A 17,787-nucleotide genomic window follows, 5' to 3' on the forward strand; every position below is an offset into this window, starting at 1 on the left:
GAAACTTGAATAAATCAAGAAAACGTCATAAACATAATGCATTAAGAATCGGAACAACTAATCACCCAACACGATAAAATCTTGATCGAATCCATAAAACGTCAACTGAAAAAGAAAAAAACATCACAACCAATAATGCACCAAAATGGCGGATAGAAACCGCAAGGAAAAAAAAAAGCAAAGCACAGAAAACTCCATAAAAAAAATCAATTTATTGAAAAAACAAAAAAGTATAAACACGATCAGGTAGGAGGACAATGATTTCTGGCTAGATGCCGGAAATCATCACCCTCCCACCGTGCAAAAAACCACCTAAATAAGCTTTCTCTCTCCAAGTCGTGGTTTGTCTCGCTAGAAAACCGGCAAGTAGTTTTTCTTTCCCCTTAAAAATAAGTTTAATTAGTTAGTAAAAGATTATTCTTTTAGGTAATAAATAACTTAATTTTTATAAGTAAATAATAAATAATTGGCATCGGCTGCCAAAGTTTTATGCTCGCCAAGTATTTTGAAGGCTATGAAACACATTTTCGCTGATGATAGAAAAGAAAGGCTCCCACTTGTGTTCGTGCGCACCAGAGCCACGAATATCCGAAATTACATCACAAATAGAGACGAATTTTAGGAAACATGCATACTATGAGTCTTTTAGATGCTACATATTTTGTATTGTAGAAATATAGAGAACACTCTTTTTTCGGAAAATCGAACCTATTCTCCGGTCGAATTACAATATCCCTACCGACTTATACAAAACAAACCAGACGATGGTTGTATTTATAAACTGATAGAAACAGAAAAAATGCAGAATTACATACATTGCTTTTTATTCAACTACACATGACACAATCAGGACACAACTCGTCCTGACTTGAGCTCCTCATTCGGACATAGTTTGACTTCAGATGCTTCTAACTAATAAACTCAAAGGAAAATAATATACAGAAGTTACCAGAACATCACCTTCTCAGTTCTCAATGATTAAATTATTCTCATTCTTATTTCAGCAGCACAAACCATCATTTGCTGTTGAGTTCCTCATTCCCATGCTACTTTTTTCAATGAAATGATTCGCTACGTTGGGCTGCATAAGTTATCAGGCGAAAAGCTCCCAACTTTACGGAAATACTTAAAAGTCACATATGTTGTCACAAGGTAACTTGATAATCATAGAAAACTCCAATTTATTGTTCGCATCAACTAGTCAAGCTTCCACCTTCTCAAGCATATAACCAATATCAATTCCAAATCTTCATTCAGCACAGTTGAGTCGTCTCATTCTTGGTATCAACTCAACGGATAAACTTTGAGGTGGCAGATAATAATGAACGAGCCTTAGATGTTTGGGTGGTCAAATAAAGAGCTATAAAACCGTAGAGACTGGAGGATACAGATCTTTCCTGCAATTTTTCTTCAGATGACTTTAACTGAGAGCACGCTACAGACCTATAGTGAATGTGTTTTTTTTACCGAACAAGGCACACAATTACTCAGCCATTCAAAACGAGCAACATACTCAAATTCATAGCTAGACCACTTTTTCTTATGTGCACATAAGTTCGTAGAGTTATAACCCAACTACTAAATCACAACTCCAGTACAGCCATGAAGTTGCAAAAGAGCAGAAAACCAGAGATGCAAAAGAGCAGAAAACCAGAGATGCAAAAGGCATGTAAACAGGCAACCGGCGAGCATTTTATCTCCTAAAATTATCTTGCATACTTCCTCATTCAAAGTCGCCTCAGGATTTCTTTAAATATACTTTTCATGCTAACGCTTAATGTGTATACCACGGTCCAGGATTGAGATACTAGGGTAAGATCAGCTATTGCTATATACCTACACCAACGCAAATCAACCCCCATTGTAACTACTACCAACTCCGCAATTCAAAGGAAAAAGAAAAAGGCTTTTTTCTACTCTAAGCACTGATAACCAACCATTATGGTTTCTAGTGCTTTTAACTATCTACAGGGCCTTTTTTTTCTTGCTATAGTGTCCAAGCTGCAGACTCTAAATCACTGTTGGCCTCAGGAAGAGTTATAGTAAGTGGTTGCCAACCTGATTGATGATGAATAATCCATTTCTTTATGGCAATAACCATATTTACAATCTGAAGTATGTTACCCAAAGCAAGTTCTTTCAAGCACATACTCTTTATAATTTTAGCAGCTTCATACCTGTAAAATGTATGACGAGGAATGTTACACTTTGACATCATATTTGGGATCAATTGGATATTCGTATTCACATTTCCAAGCAAAATTTACGAAGGCGCCGATTCAGTAAGCTCATGTATGTAATTTGCAAAGGTGCACAACGACCAGTAAAGTTAATATGTTGATTAGATGATTTAAGCTTAGGCCCCTTACATACACGAGCTTACGGATTCATTCCTATCTATGGAAGCCAAACAGACTTAAAAGCTAAAATATGGGATTTACCTGCACTGGGATGACATGATTGCAGATCGCCCAGCAGGGGATTCCAGAAATTTCTGAATTTCATCCCACGTGGGTTTCGGATATTCTTTAAGACTTCCACCTATAGGATTTACACATTTCCACAGTTTTTCATGCTTACAAACATACAACTGCACCGCTCCTAAGTTCTGTTTGATGACCATCTGTTCCTCAATAGCACTCTCAAGGGCCTTCTTAATGTCAGTATTGCAATGTTTGCGATCTCCATATCGAATGCAATCCGATATATTTGCTTCAGTTGGCATTATCTTTTCATTTTTAAGGGTGTTCAAGGCAAGTAGGATAACTCCAATAAGGCCTTGAACATATTCTGAAGGGATTGGGCATCCCGGAGTTCCCCAAACCTTAAGAGAAGCAACATCGTCAGCTGTTGGTGACGAAGATGGTGGTGGATATTCTGGACCGCCAGAGTACCTATTGTTCATTGTCTGATTGTTTGGTGCCTTGTGTCCATTTTGTGAGTTACTAGAATATATAGACTTTGCACCTTTTCTCTTTCCGTCATGTTTTTGCTCTCCATTTCGTCTTTGGGCAGTTGGAGGGTTGTTAAAGCTGGGAGGGAATCCAGAAATGTTCAAGTTACCAATATCAGGTAAGTTTAAAATTGGTGCTGAGGTAATCGCAGTCCCATTGGGCCTAGATGAACTTATAGGAGCATGAATTTGAAAATTTGGTGGATAAATATTACCACCAGCAAATTCAGGTTGCATAGCTGAAGCATTTGGCCTTGAAGACTGTGTAAAATGACTTTGATGGTTGCTATGAACGTTGGTGACATTACTCCAAGTAAAGTTAGGATTCCCGTGATTGAAATCCGGAGAAGGTCTGGTTAAGGGAACTTTAGGTACATAAGGACCAGGTTGGTAAGAGTTTGAATTTGGCTGATCTTCTTGGGTCCAAACAGGTGCACTTAAAGTATTTGATCCATTTGTTTGATTCGGGTTTCTTCTAGTGGCTTTTACTTTCTGTTTAGTTACATAGGAATTTCTCTGATTTCCCATATGGGGATTTTCAGAATAGGTATGAGAGCTATCAGAAACTGGAATATGTAATGTGTCCGAAGAAGATGTATAACTATTATTACCAAGTTGTAGCGATTCACCCTCTGGCACTGCTGGTCCTCCAGCAACAAGACTCGTCCACAGCCATACACTCTTAGCAGCTGCGAGGAGGGGTGCAGATGCTCGTTGAGGCTGTGCTAAGAGAATATTATATCTCCTCATCCGCAGTTGATGGAGAGCGTTAGAGAAGTCTCTATCTCCAGAAATTAACAAATAATTACCAGGGGCAGGATTGTCCACCGCCCAGAACAACATATCCACAAGAATCTTCTTGTCACTTGCATCTTTCACACCTGTTAACAAGCGAATAATAAACTATGAGATAACAATATCTAAGCAGTAAGTCTTCTGCAAAGTAAAGAAACATATGAAAAAACTAAAGAGAGAAACTATGTCAATTAAGTAGGACAAACAAGGCAAAATAAAATGAATCGGCTTAAATAAGTTACCAGCTATGTACACCGAAACAATAAAACAGGAAATGCTGAAACGAAAATCAGCGAAACAAGAAATGCTCAAAACAACATCATTTATAAAACAAATGAAACACTGAAATGTATGACTTAGACAAGTTTCCGTGCAACATAAGTGAAAGAAAACTAGTAATCCTATGGAAATTTCATTCCCTTTTCAATACATGAAATAAATTTCCTAGGCATACTTCAGAAACTCAACTGTCATTCGAACACAACCAAAGCACAATTACAGTTAGAGTAAAGGGTCATTCCGATCCCTGAACTTGCGCGGGATCAATTAACTCACTTTTAATTATTTTAATCAATTAAGAACGAATGAACAACACTTTCTATTTTCAGGTCAATTAAGGTCAATACTCATATTGTCCTTAATTGAACTAAAAATTAATCAAAAAGGACATAAACTTTAACTAATTATTACAAAATCAAACCGAACCCGTTGTCATCACAAAGTCAAGACACAAACTTTCCACCACAAATGAACACAAAAACAACCAAATCCAAAACCCAAATCAACAGATCGACCAAAAAAACAACTGAAAACCATAAAAAGTGAACTACCGGCCGGGACATGATTAAGAGCAATTCCGGTACTAGAAAGAGCCTGCTGAACCGCAGAATGAATCCGGTTCGTATCCCCATAAGCCGAGATGGAAACCGGTCCACAATAATTCATCTTGACCAGAGCAGAGCTAATATTTTGAGCTATGGCATGTGGGTCACAGTCTCTGGGGACTTGACAATTCTCTATATCCCACCACACTGAAATCTTTGCCCTAACATACTGCGCCTCTGCTCCTTCTCCTCCCATGATGATCAATTCCGATCCCTAAGGATTTTTTTTTTAGATTTGATGAAGAAAAACTGGATCAATTGTACCAAACCCAGTTGCGGAGATATAGAGAAGAATTTGGATTTGGGTTTGGGTTTTAATTACATTATTTGGGAAAATTAAGGGACCTTAAAAAATTTAGACAGTGGTATTTTATGGGGATAAAGAAAAAGGGGGAAATCACATTTTTAGCCTTGAAAAGGTAGTTGTTGGGTGCTAACGTGCGCGTTGGTTTCGGAGTCTGCTGTTAGTGTAAAAGAATTTTAATTCTGGGTTTTATTTCAGTTTAAAAAAAATTAAACCGGTATTATTTAATTGGAGAAATTTTGAAACGAAAAAAAAGTTGGAAAAAATTATTCCTTTTATTTTAAATTAATAAATTTATGTTTATTTTCGGTGTCTAGATTATTATTTTATTTTTAAAATTAGTTAATTAAGTACTTCCTTTATTTTTATTTAGTTGTCCATTTAGTCAAATGAATTTGTCTATAATTAATTGTCCATTTAGAATTTCAAAATAATACTATTAGCTATTAGTATCTTCTAAATTTATCCCTCCCTAATAAATGATTCTATAACTCAATTTATAAAATATTTATTACATAGTAGAATATTTTTTTTTTTTTGATAAATGATGGGTATATTAGCTCTAAACAAATTTATAAAAGTATTTATTTTTATAATTTAAGATAAAAAATTCACTTTTTAAAAATGTATATAATTTTGACTAAATAGAAAATTAAATAAAAGCGAAGAGAGTATGTATTTGAAATAAAATACTCTTAGTTTAATTGGTTGTGGGTAATTAAATTAAATTGATTACAATCTTAATAAAAATAATTAAAAATTTAATATTAAAAGTAATTAAATGTTGGACACAATATTACGTTGCATTCACTGCTGATTGGTTGATTGACCAATCATTGTATGGTGGTGAGTACTTAGTGTAGGAGTGAAGATGGGTCTTAACGTATAAAAAAGTTCAGTCAATTACTTGCCTAATCTCATAATAATAATATGCGTTCATTATTTAACTTTAATCCATAAATAAAATTGGGAAAAGGGTCATTTATGCCCTTAACGTTTGATTCGAGGATCAAGTAAGCCCTTAACGTCCAGAAAGGTTCAAATATGCCCCTAACGTCTTAAAAAATGAACAAACAGGCCCTCCAATTTTGACAAACAAGCCCCTATCGTCTCATTTATAAGTCAAAACGGGGGCATGGTTGTTCACTTTTTAAGATGTTAGGGGCATATTTGAACCTTTCCAGACGTTAGGGGCTCATTTGATCCTGTAAACAAACTTTAGGGGCATAAATGACCCTTTTCCCAATAAAATTTGATGTTTTTTTACTAACAATTTTAAGGAAAGAAAAAGGAAACAACACTAGTAGCTAAAAAGTCAAGTGATGTGAAATCTATTGGAAATGTAATGGAACCAGTCCGCATGACCGTTTTGCTAACGTTAGAATTTTTACAAATCACTGTTCTTTTTTTATAATAAAATCAGGCACTTCAATGACATTATTATCCTTCATCATTTCCCAAATTTAGGTAATTCATTTTTTGTTCATGCTAATATGCGCCTTTGTAGACCACATTCACAAATATTAATTGATTAAAAATTGAAAGAATGTTTATGAGAAAATAAAAAATTGATTATTTAAGTTAGAAAGCAAAGTGAGAGTAGAGGAAGGTATACTTACAGTCGGAAGTCTAGTATATCCCAAAACCACCAAATCAGTACATTTCCCAGTTTCACGTAACTTTATTATTATTATTTTCATTCGTATTCTTAAACAAATTGATTTTCATATTCATTATACGTACAGTCGGCCTCTGATAATTAATATATATGGTGGATTAAAAAATTATAAATTATTAAAATTATTAAATTATTGAATACTTTATAAGACGTAATATTCAAATTGTTTCTCTAAAATTTTATTATTAATTATTAGAATTATTAATTTATGTCTAATTACTTAAAAAAACCACACCTTATAATATTTTTTCGTTTATACCATGACCTAGGAAAAAGTTCATTTGTACCCTTTTTTTGATTTTTCGTTTTCAACTCTACCCTAAAGCACTAAATTGAACTGTTTTTATTTAGAAAAAAGCTTAAAATAATCCTTCATTTTTTAACATATTTGTATTTTTTCAAATAGAAAAAAGATGATATAACCCTTATATTTAATTATTTTTAATGTTTTCATCCTCTAATTAATTAAATTGTCAAAAAATAAAATTTTGGGGTACAATTGAAAACGAAAAATCAAAAAAGGGTACAAATGAACTTTTTTCTAAGTCAGGGTATAAACGAAAAAATGTTTTAAGGTGGGGTTCTTTTAAGTAATTAGACCTTAATTTATTGAGTATTAATTATTAAAGGGTCTACTGTATATTTGTATGTAATGGGCCTAACCACAATGCTCTTAAACACAGTACTGTACCCTTCACGCAAACTGTGCCTTAGGCCTAAGCCCAAGACCTCCTCTACCAAAACGGCTTCTCAGGCCCTAATCAGAATTCCTTTCACTGATGATCCATTGATCCACAATGATAAAAGTTTCATTTTTGATTTATTTTTTGCAATAATTGCACTTTCCTACTCTTATAAATCTACTAATTCCCTATTCTATCTTTAGAAGAAAAAATATTACTTTTAACCAAAAAAATATTACTTAAATACTCTCTATCCCCCTTTATTTTTCTTTTCTCATTTTCAGACATATTAAATAATACATATATAATTTCATATACCCTTCATTATGTTTTTTGATAATTAAAATAAAAAATTAAATTATTTTATATAAAAAAATATTAAATGGAAAGAGTATTATTTTTTTAGTGTACTTGATTAATTTGTAATTTTATCTTCAGCCAGAGTCTTGATAGATTATTTGCCTATTGTGGAGATTTCTTTACTATAATTACATGCCATATGTCTCAACTCATGTAAGGAAATGAGTCAAAATGGATAAGCACCGTTTCACCAAAAGGCCCAGTAAGGCCCAATAACCAAGTCGACAACAAAATCCACGGTTTACAACTACCCACGCGTCAACATCACATGAATTCCAGCTCAAAATTTCAGATTTGCCGCGCAGCAAGTCAAAAGCGTAGAATATGAACGCACAGCTTCGGCTTTTGTCAGTAAACGAGCCTCAGGTTCAGACATACTCCGAACCTGAATATGTAAGAATCTCATCTGTCTTACACTCTCTGTCTTATTTGTAAAAATTTAAAACATGTTGCTCAAAATCAGCAAAATGTCACTCAACTTCCTCACTCTATTTTAATTTCCATTTCCATATCGCCTTAATCTTATCGAATCCCGCCACAATCACCGCCCTACACGGTGGCCTGAGCTCCTCCATTGCACTGATATAAGAACCCGAGGTGATTGATTTTTCATGTGAAGCTGTTTGGTAACGTTTTTTCTTTTTGGGTTGGATTTTCTTTTCAAGCTCTTTTTTAGATACCCTTTTGAATTGGCTTCCTTTTTCTGGAATCTAAAATTTTCCCGAGAAAATTAGATAAAAGTGTTTGGTTTGCTTGGATTCTCAAAGTTCGAATTTTTTGTTGGGTCTTTTGAATTTTGATATTTTTTCTGTACTTTTTTTATACCATTTGAACTTGCTTGTCTGTATTTACAATTATTATATTGGTTGAAAATGACATGACCCTTTACGTGTTCTCTCTCCATAATGCTGCTTGAAGTTGAGAGAAGCTGCGTTTTTTGCCATATAAATTAATAGAATTAATATTTAATATTAATGTCTCTCTTGGACTAGAATTTTCTTTGTATTAAATGATATGGGTTAATTGTTTGTACTTTGTTTGTTTAAATTTACTTGGATTTGAAATTTTTAAGCTTCTCTCTACAGTAGATTTTAAATTTACTGTCTTGTGATTGTATATTAAATGCCTAACTACCAATATCACATGCAATGATGCAACAGATTAAAGACCATAGCTTTCACTTAAAGCGCTGGATAGACCAAAAGGGTTTTCATTTTGGAGTCTTGATTCACTGTACACAATCCATTACAGATCTTGAAGGAAGCTAGTCTTGTTCTTACAGTTTGATTGAAATTAAGGAAGCTGTGATGTCTGTTTTGGAAAGACCATCATCTAGTTCATTTTCAGAGGCTGTTGGGGGTAGAGAGATTGATCCTTTATTGAAGGATTTAAATGAGAAGAAGCAAAGTTTTAGAAGGAACGTTGTTTCGTTGGCGGCGGAGTTGAAGGAAGTTCGTAGCCGGTTTGCATCTCAAGAGCAATCATTTCTTAAAGAGACATTAACAAGAAAGGCATGTGATTTGTTGGTTTGGTTCTTTTTGTTCAAGTCTTGAGTTCTTGAATTTGTTTATTGTTTGGGGACTTTTTGATTGTGGGGTCTTGTGGTGTTCTTTATTGGTATTGATTTTTGGAGACTTTTTCACAGAAAGCTGAGACCAAGGCAAAAACCATGGAAGAAGAGATTTCTATATTGCAGAAGAGATTAGAGGAGAGGAATGGCCAGGTTCAAGCTTCAGCCTCTACTGCTGAGAAGGTCCTACTCAAATCTCACTTTTTTTTAATGTTTATTTGACATTGCTATTAAATTTCCTGATTTGGGATCATGCTTTTGATTCAATATGAAAATGTCAACATGGTTCTCTAATTAAGTTATTTGCATATAATGCCTAGAAGTTGATCCGGATTTTAAAATTGTTCTTTGTGCATTTGAATCTAATCACATGATCCACATATTTAGTCCTCATCTCTTTGGATGACTCTTATCTTTTTGGCTTTTATTATTTGTTTTCTTTGGCGGAGCCCATAGTAGAAAAGTTTACCTTAGTGTTTAATTTTATATCATTAATTGTTTCTTTTTGTAATTGTTGCTTCAATGATTCAAGAAAGTTGTGTCCTTGCACATAAAGACAGAATTGGTAAAAGTGATGATTTTATCTTCAATTAAATTTTATTTTTTGATACTTAGATTTTTTGGCTGCAAATATCTTAGATATTATGTTGCATGGTAACCATTATGACTTAGCACATGTAGCTCCATTAATATGTATGGTTTGGTACAGATTTTGGATCTATAACTTCTGGATGTTCTATAAATATTAGTTTCAGTTCCTGGAAGTAGATTCAAAAATTGCTCAAAATTTATTACTCATAAATTGACTTGAGAGATCATATGCTTTTGGAAAATTATTAAATTACAATCATTGTTTGATCATTGTAAGTATAGTTTGGCTGCGCATAGCTCTTTTTAGTAAATATGGCCTAATTATCTTCACAACCATCATTTCAGAGTTAAGCATCAGTTGAGCACTACTGAGCAGTGAAAGTGACTTGATAGCAATCTTGAGGTCACCTGAGCACCAATTCGATTCCTAACAAGACTAATACTTGGCATAATCTCTGTGTGATAGAAATTAATTCTTGGATGAAAATACCAGTAATTGAAAGAAACATGAAGGAAGAGCACCTTTGTGCATATGATGGTTGCCTTTTAATTGCTGCTTGTCTATAGGATGCTTTTGCATAGGAGTTGAAATAAATTCTTCAAAACAATCTCATGTATTTATTAGTTGTCACGTTAAAGAAGCATTTTCGTGACAAGATTTTACAGAAGTATGAATGAATTTCTTTAAACTCTCGCATCTTTCATCATGAAGGCATACTTTCCATATTTGCATCTATGCATTCAACATATTATAAGGGAAAATGCTTATAAGTAGGACTTTTATGTAAGAACTTAGCTACTCAATTTAAATGATTATTTGAACTAAAAAGTAAGGGTGGCAACTATAACTTTGAAGATAATGATTTAAGGTGAATTTAATGATATGTTAAATGGAACTTAATTGACATATTGAATGAAATAAATAAAATGCAGTGTTTTTTGTGCCCGGCTTTCTATCATCACATAATTGCAAAATATGTATAAAGAGGCATCCTAACATACCAGTTTTTAGAAGCCAATATTTGAAAGAGAATTTTATTTATAATAAGTGTCAATAACTTAGATACAAACTTTAATCATACTATAAATGCTTCTAGGTGATTGCCTTTCTTTTATTTAAGAAGAGATTGTAAATGACTTAGACTACTTGATTAAGGACGAACAAATTTCTTGTTTAAAATAACACCTTATCTGCAATATCATCATTTTAAGTTGCACCAAATATGCTCTGTTATCAGTTTCTCATGGTTTACTAGTTAATTTATTCTAATTCTGCGTCTAATTTATCCTTAACAGTACCTAAACAAGCTGGATAGTCTCAGATCACAGCTTTCAGCCACTCAAGCTACTGCAGATGCAAGTGCTGCATCAGCTCAATCTGCTCAGCTTCAGTGTTTAGCATTATTAAAGGAATTAGATATGAAGAATAGTTCATTAAAAGAGCATGAGGATCGCGTGACTAGGCTAGGAGAGCAATTAGACAATTTACAGAATGATCTTCAGGCACGGGAATCCTCCCAAAAGCAACTGAAAGATGAAGTTCTTAGAATTGAGCAAGACATTATGCAAGCTATTTCCAAGGCTGGAGCTGGCAAAGATTGTGAACTTAGGAAATTATTAGATGAGGTTTCTCCAAAAAACTTTGAGAAGATCAATAGACTTCTGGTTGTCAAAGATCAAGAAATAGCCAGTTTGAAAGATGAAATAAGAATTATGTCTGCCCACTGGAAGCTCAAAACCAAGGATTTGGAAACGCAGGTGCATGTGAATTCATACTTTGATAACCTACTTTGTTTTACTTGTTCATTTTTTTTTCAGTTTTTGTCCGAAATTTATGGACCAACATGTTCATAAGATTCAACGTGTTTGTTAACAGTTAGAAAAGCAACGACGTGCTGATCAAGAGCTGAAAAAGAGGGTGTTGAAGTTGGAATTCTGTCTTCAGGAAGCTCGTTCTCAGACGAGAAAGCTCCAAAGGGTAAGTGTTTTTCTACTTGTTCTATACTGAATATAATACTGGCATGGCATTTGACTAAAGTGGACATTATTTCACCTATTTTCCATTTTACATACAAGGAGAATATTGTATATCCAAAATGTTCATATGCTCATTAACAGCTATTAGTAGCTATCAGTGACTTGATTGTGTCTGCATTCAATCTATTGTATTGAACCATTGAAATGGTCCACAACAACTATACTGTCAGTGGTAGCTCCTTATATGATTTTTAAAATTCTTGTCCGAAGTAAATCTGTAGAATGCTAATGACTAGTTCGAGGCAAATCTTTCTTAACCGCACGCTATTTTTATCATTAAGCTAGTAAATAGTCATTTTTCTAATATGTTCTCTATTTCTTGTACCAGATGGGAGAGAGGAGAGACAAAGCACTAAAAGAACTCAGGGAACAGTTAGCAGCAAAACAACAGGCTGAAGCTGTGAGTAATAATGAAAAACAAAATTTCTGGGAATCTTCTGGCTTTAAGATTGTGGTTTCCATGTCAATGTTGATCTTGGTCGTATTTTCAAAGCGATAAGATTATAATGTTATACAGTTAGTGTATAAAGTAAGAGTTTAGGAAACTTGTAAAGGCCAATTCAATTTTAAAACTGCTCATGAGTAGAGAGATTCTCTGCAATGTGTTATCCACAGCCAAAGAGGTGCTCTTTTGTGCTCTTGTTAATAGCTTAAAACTGTAAGGTTGGTAATTTGACAATTTGGCAACCATATGTGAAGCAGCTGACTACAGTAAAAACTGAGTTTAGAATAGAAACTATACGCTCCTCAATGTCGGGGATCTCATTAGATTATGGCACTGTAGTGAAACTAATGAGTTTATTGTAGTAATGTCTATAGTTTTAGTATTATTCTCAGTGTAATTTATGGATCTAGTCAACGCTTTTCAAGCGCTTAGCTTAGCTTCGGCTAGCGGTGACAAAATGATTAATTATTCTGGGCGTTAATGAGATGTTGCTGTAGTTTTCAATCATATATGTTCCTATTGCTGAACCATATTGAAGTCCTATGTTTGGAAATGGTTATTAAATTAAAGTCAATGATTTTCTATTGCAAGTGGCATCCAATGCTCTGTAGTTTGCTATCATAAATGTCAATGGTGGTTGGCTATTGAAGCTTAAATGAGCTGAGCCGAGCTTGAATTATGCAAAGATCAAACTAAATTTCGAACGAAGTTCTATCTATTCAAGCTCGACTCAAATTCAATAAATAACAAAAGAAAAATTAATAAATTATTGGCCAAATGTCTTAAAAAGGCCAAACCTTTTATAAAAGTTTCACAAAAGTCCTGACCTTTCAATTTTGTCGATTTTGGCCAAAAACAAATTATTTGGTTTCAATTGTGGCCAACTCTCAATTTGATTTCAATTTTCCTATGTGGAGCCTATGTGACGCCTATGTGGCATGCCAAATATTGAAAGGTCAGGACTTTTGTGAAACCAAATAATCCATTTTTGGCCAAAATTGACAAAATTGAAAAGTCAGGACTTTTGTGAAACCAAATAATCAGTTTTTGGCCAAAATCAACAAAATTGAAAGATCAGGACTTTTGTGAAATTTTTGTCAAAGGTTTGGCCTTTTTACAACATTTGGCCTAAATTATTTTGGCATAAACAATTATCATATTCGATGTATTTAATTATTATTTTTTGCTATAAAACATAAAATTCAACAAGTTAAGATAATATACATCTAAAGTGAGAAGTACAAAAAGATAATAATATAGTAAAATAAATAAATTATTATTTTATGTTCATAAAGATTTGTTTAGGCTCGCAAGTCAAGAGTCTTTAATTGATACTCGAATTTGGCTCGAGTTTCTTGAATTTACACTCCTAGAGAAGCTATGTTACTGTATTGGACTGATTTGCTTATAGGTCAGCATTTTCTGACCTGTATGGTGATAAAATGATTCAGTTAGCATGTCTGGGAAGGGTTTTAAATTTAGTTAAAATATAATTTTATAACGACATAATCAGAATCTAGCAAATTTATAATCAGAATCTAGCAAATTTCCCTACATGCAGGATCATCTGCTACTTATGGAAAAATTTGTGGCAGATTTAGTAGGAAAAAGCAAGCAACAAAGCAAATGCTAAACTAGAACCTTTACTACTTCAAAAATATACAGAAATGGAATTGCTTTTGCACTACTACTACTACAAACTATTATCCAACTTACTTTCTTACTACTAATAGAAAAGTCTATAAATAAACATGCAATTATGTTCCATGTAGAAATAATATTTTACCTTCAGTAGTCATCTTTACATTCCGAGCAAGTTCGTCACAGTTTGTTCAATCTTTAGCAGGATCTAAGCTCTTATATTAGCCTTTGCAGAATTCTTTCGTTTCCGTGTTGTAATGACTATGGTGTCTGCAACTCTGTAAGTGAAGCATAAGCTTCCAAGCATTTAATATACATGGAGAAACGCTATCTTCTATATGTCCAGAGTGATTGTTCTGGCCACAAATATTGTTACCAGAATGATGCTACCGAAAAATGGACGCAAAGAAGCTGATCTCGATGTGGAAGTGTTGAAACCAGGAGGAGTGTCAGATCCAAAAACTGTAGGGGTTTCTGATCCAGGGCTGCTCGAGTTTAAAACTGATGGCGGAGTTACAGTTCTGCAGAAAGCAGATAAAGACTTGTCTATTAAGAGATACAAAAATTATATAGAAGGCTTGAAATAATCAAATGACAGGATACTTTACCCTGAATCTCCAGACATGGGAGTTGACGGTGTAGTTGCTGGATTTGTAATTGGAGTTGTAGTTGGAGTTGATGGTGTCGGCAATGATGATGTTGATGCTGGTGGTGATGACGATGATGAGGTTGATGACGACGACGATGACGGAAAAACACAGGAACCAGTACCTGTTACGAATTTTTAAGAAACTTAGAACAAGTTTGAATGTTTGGAGGCAGAAAAAAATACATTACTGAGTTGATTCTTACTCGGATTGCTACTGACTATACTAGCTGTCCCTCCGAAATCACAGCTGGTTGCCGTAGGATTCTTCTGATAATAGCTGTTAAATGCATACGAAGCATGGTTTTGGAGAGTACTTGGATTATAACAGTTCCCACCTTGTTGGATTTGCGAACAATCAGCACCTCCCATTCCGCAAGCATAATCCAGTGCTGATTGAAGGGCAGTTTCCGAGACACCAGATTTGGCTATGCACCAGCTCTGTCCTGGAACTGCTGGAGCATTTGTTGTCGCAGGAGGCGTAACAGGATTTACGGCCGGTGTTGTTCCAGGAACATTTCCTGTCGGGGCAGGATACGTTGTCACAGGATTAGTAATCGGTTGCATCCCAGGAACTGTAATAGGCGCTGCAGGTGTAGAGACCGGAGTGGTGAATGGTACGGGCGGGTTAACAGCAGGATTACTAGGAGGAAACAAAATCGGTGTAGTGGAGGGAATTTGTATAGGAGCGGATGCCGGATTACCCGGTGTTATAGTGACAGGATTAGTAGCAGGAACAGTGACTATTGTTGGTGTTGGATTGTCTGAGGGAAGAGTGATCGGTGGATTGATTGCATCGTGCGATACAGTTTTCATGAGTTCGCGACGAGCAGAATGAAAGATTTGTTCCTGCTCTATCGCTACAAAACCTGCTACTGAAGATACTTCTACATACAACTCAGCAATCTGAGAATTCTCTAAAGATTGTAAAGCCATAGCAGCAAATTCAATTACTTGTTCATCACTAGGATCGACAATACTCGACTCGAGTGTCATCACTACATCAACATCATCGCAATCAAGTATAGAACTGACAAGTGTAGCTTTCTTAATCATTGATTCAACACTATTTTCAAAACTCCCTTCTACAACAACAAAGGACCTAAGTCTCTTGATAAACCCTAAAACCCTATTCAGCTCATTTTCTTGTTTTCTATCCAAACTCTCCAAGAATGACAATGAAAATGCCACAGAGACCTTAACTTCATTGTCAAAACCTAAATCCCTCAGAACTGAACTGATCAATTTCATTGATGATAAAACCCTAGACATGTCATTGCCACCTCTTAGCACTAAACTCCTGATATTGACACGGGGCATAAAAGGAAATATGAAGGTCTTAACCCATAAAATAGCAGAAGATTTAGAATTTAAAAAGTTCTCAACTAAACTGTCATCTAAGTAAAGATGAACAGACACATTTGAACTAGAAAGTGAACTTAAAACACTATGATCTGCAGCTAAAACCTTAACATAAGATACATAAACCTTATTTTCCTCAAGAACTGACAGTTTTCTGGTAATTGATGAATCTCCAGTGTTCTTCTCTCTAGCATTATAGAGAAAGCCCAGTTTAGTACCTGAAAAATACAAACAAAAAGATACAATCTTTACTATACAAATCTGCAAATAACAATACAGAATTCAAAAAAGATTCAAACTTTCATATAACAGACTGCTTACCTGAAGAACAGAGAGTGAGCAGACATAAGAAGAGGAAGAAGAGACACTGAGAAGATAGTTTGGCCATGGCAGAAGTGTTTTCTGGTTTTTAGAGAGAGAAGCGAAGAACTGGAATATTATGAAGATTCATGAAAATTGGTATTGAGCTTAAAAGACAATGTGCAGTGAGATTGGAATGGAATAAAGAGACAAGTTAGAGAAAGAGCAGAGATTTAAAGAAAGTGGTGGCAATGAAAAGGTATAGCAGAGAGAAAAGTAAAATGAGCAGGTGTGCAAAATACGAACCAGACCGTAAAACCGAATCGAAAAAACTCGAAATGGCAACTATGGCTCGTTAATTGATGAATACGGTTTGGTTAGATTTGTATTAAGGTAAAAATTTGGTGTTTGGTTTGCGATTCGGTTTGGAGTTTAGTAAAAATTTTGATTTTAAAATGTAATCTGAATTTAGAGTTTGATTTGATTTAAAAAATTTATAAATTTCAGTTGGTCGATTTCGATTATTAACCAAAGTGAATCGAACCGATTGACGGACAGCCCTAGCGGTAATATGTAATGATAAAGAGAAATTAAAAATGAAAAGATGTTACTTTGTGATGAAGGATAGAGAATGGGACTGTTATGCTTATTCTTTGAACAATGTAGAGAATCATCCATTTGCTTTTGCTTTTCTATGTTTCTTTATCTTTCCCAAAAATAAATTAGCCTCTCAAGATATAAAGTAATCTCACCAAGACAAGTTGCAATTAAGGGTGTAAGCAAATGTGACCCTCGTAAACTATTCGAAACTCACTCCATACATTAATTCAAGTTAAAAACACTTGACGTATAAATTCAAAACTTGACTCGAAAATAAATAAATCAATCACAATTTTTCTAATATCGCTTGACTCGACTCATTTGCACCTTTAATTGATTGAACGTTAGTTAAACTGGTTGGATTATTAACAGATAATCAGTCCGGATTCAGTTATCGGTTTGATTTTAAAAGATTGGCTCCACATGCATCACCACACATTTTTAATTATCATGTAAGGTAATGGCATGGCAGCACATTTTCCTATTTTACGTGCAAACCTAAGGTCAATATTTTACACTTACTTAGCTAGTACAACTTCCTTCAATTTGGCCAATTAAGTTCATGAAAAGTTTACTCCCTACTTTCTAAAAAGCAAGGTTGAAAAACATATTACTTTTCAAAACCAATGAGCGATATATCTCGAATAATATAAATGTCAAGCAGTAAACTGCTAAGTCGTAAGTTCAAATCCTCCCACAAACACTTCTACTCCCAATTATAAAAAAGAAATTACTTTTCAAAAATTCTACTTTTCAAAAATTCTACTTTTCAAAAATTCTACTTTTCTGGCTTACTAAATGAATATACTAATAATCAACTGAGTACAAAGATAATATTGCCGGTATACATTTCTGAATCTCACAATTAATTTAATCTAGCTGTTAAACAACTATTACTATTATTAACTCATATAAGTTCAAACTTTATAGTATTTTCC

The 17,787-nt window shown here is 34.2% G+C and overlaps 3 protein-coding genes across 3 annotated transcripts; 1 reads left to right on the forward strand and 2 right to left on the reverse strand.

The window, feature by feature from the left end:
* Positions 1-743: 743 nt before the first annotated feature.
* On the reverse strand, positions 744-4,983 carry LOC126673337 (uncharacterized). Its single transcript, XM_050367434.2, has 3 exons — positions 4,579-4,983; positions 2,442-3,834; positions 744-2,177 (listed from the first exon to the last, which is right to left on the reverse strand). The coding sequence occupies exons 1-3, from the start codon at positions 4,826-4,828 to the stop codon at positions 1,988-1,990; spliced, it is 1,833 nt and encodes a 610-aa protein (XP_050223391.1). The 5' UTR covers positions 4,829-4,983; the 3' UTR covers positions 744-1,987.
* A 3,032-nt stretch (positions 4,984-8,015) lies between these two features.
* LOC126673153 (nuclear envelope-associated protein 2-like) lies at positions 8,016-12,807 on the forward strand. The gene is made up of 6 exons (XM_056105230.1): positions 8,016-8,254; positions 8,818-9,168; positions 9,303-9,410; positions 11,115-11,576; positions 11,695-11,796; positions 12,184-12,807. Exons 2-6 carry the CDS (start codon positions 8,965-8,967, stop codon positions 12,352-12,354), a joined length of 1,047 nt encoding a protein of 348 aa, XP_055961205.1. The 5' UTR covers positions 8,016-8,254; positions 8,818-8,964; the 3' UTR covers positions 12,355-12,807.
* Positions 12,808-13,927: 1,120 nt separating this feature from the next.
* On the reverse strand, positions 13,928-16,494 carry LOC126673146 (glucan endo-1,3-beta-glucosidase 12-like). The gene is made up of 4 exons (XM_050367141.2): positions 16,271-16,494; positions 14,794-16,167; positions 14,550-14,712; positions 13,928-14,462 (listed from the first exon to the last, which is right to left on the reverse strand). The coding sequence occupies exons 1-4, from the start codon at positions 16,335-16,337 to the stop codon at positions 14,276-14,278; spliced, it is 1,791 nt and encodes a 596-aa protein (XP_050223098.1). The 5' UTR covers positions 16,338-16,494; the 3' UTR covers positions 13,928-14,275.
* Positions 16,495-17,787: the final 1,293 nt, after the last annotated feature.

The sequence above is a fragment of the Mercurialis annua genome, linkage group LG3 (genome assembly GCF_937616625.2).
Source record: "Mercurialis annua linkage group LG3, ddMerAnnu1.2, whole genome shotgun sequence".
Classification (NCBI taxonomy): Eukaryota; Viridiplantae; Streptophyta; class Magnoliopsida; order Malpighiales; family Euphorbiaceae; genus Mercurialis; species Mercurialis annua.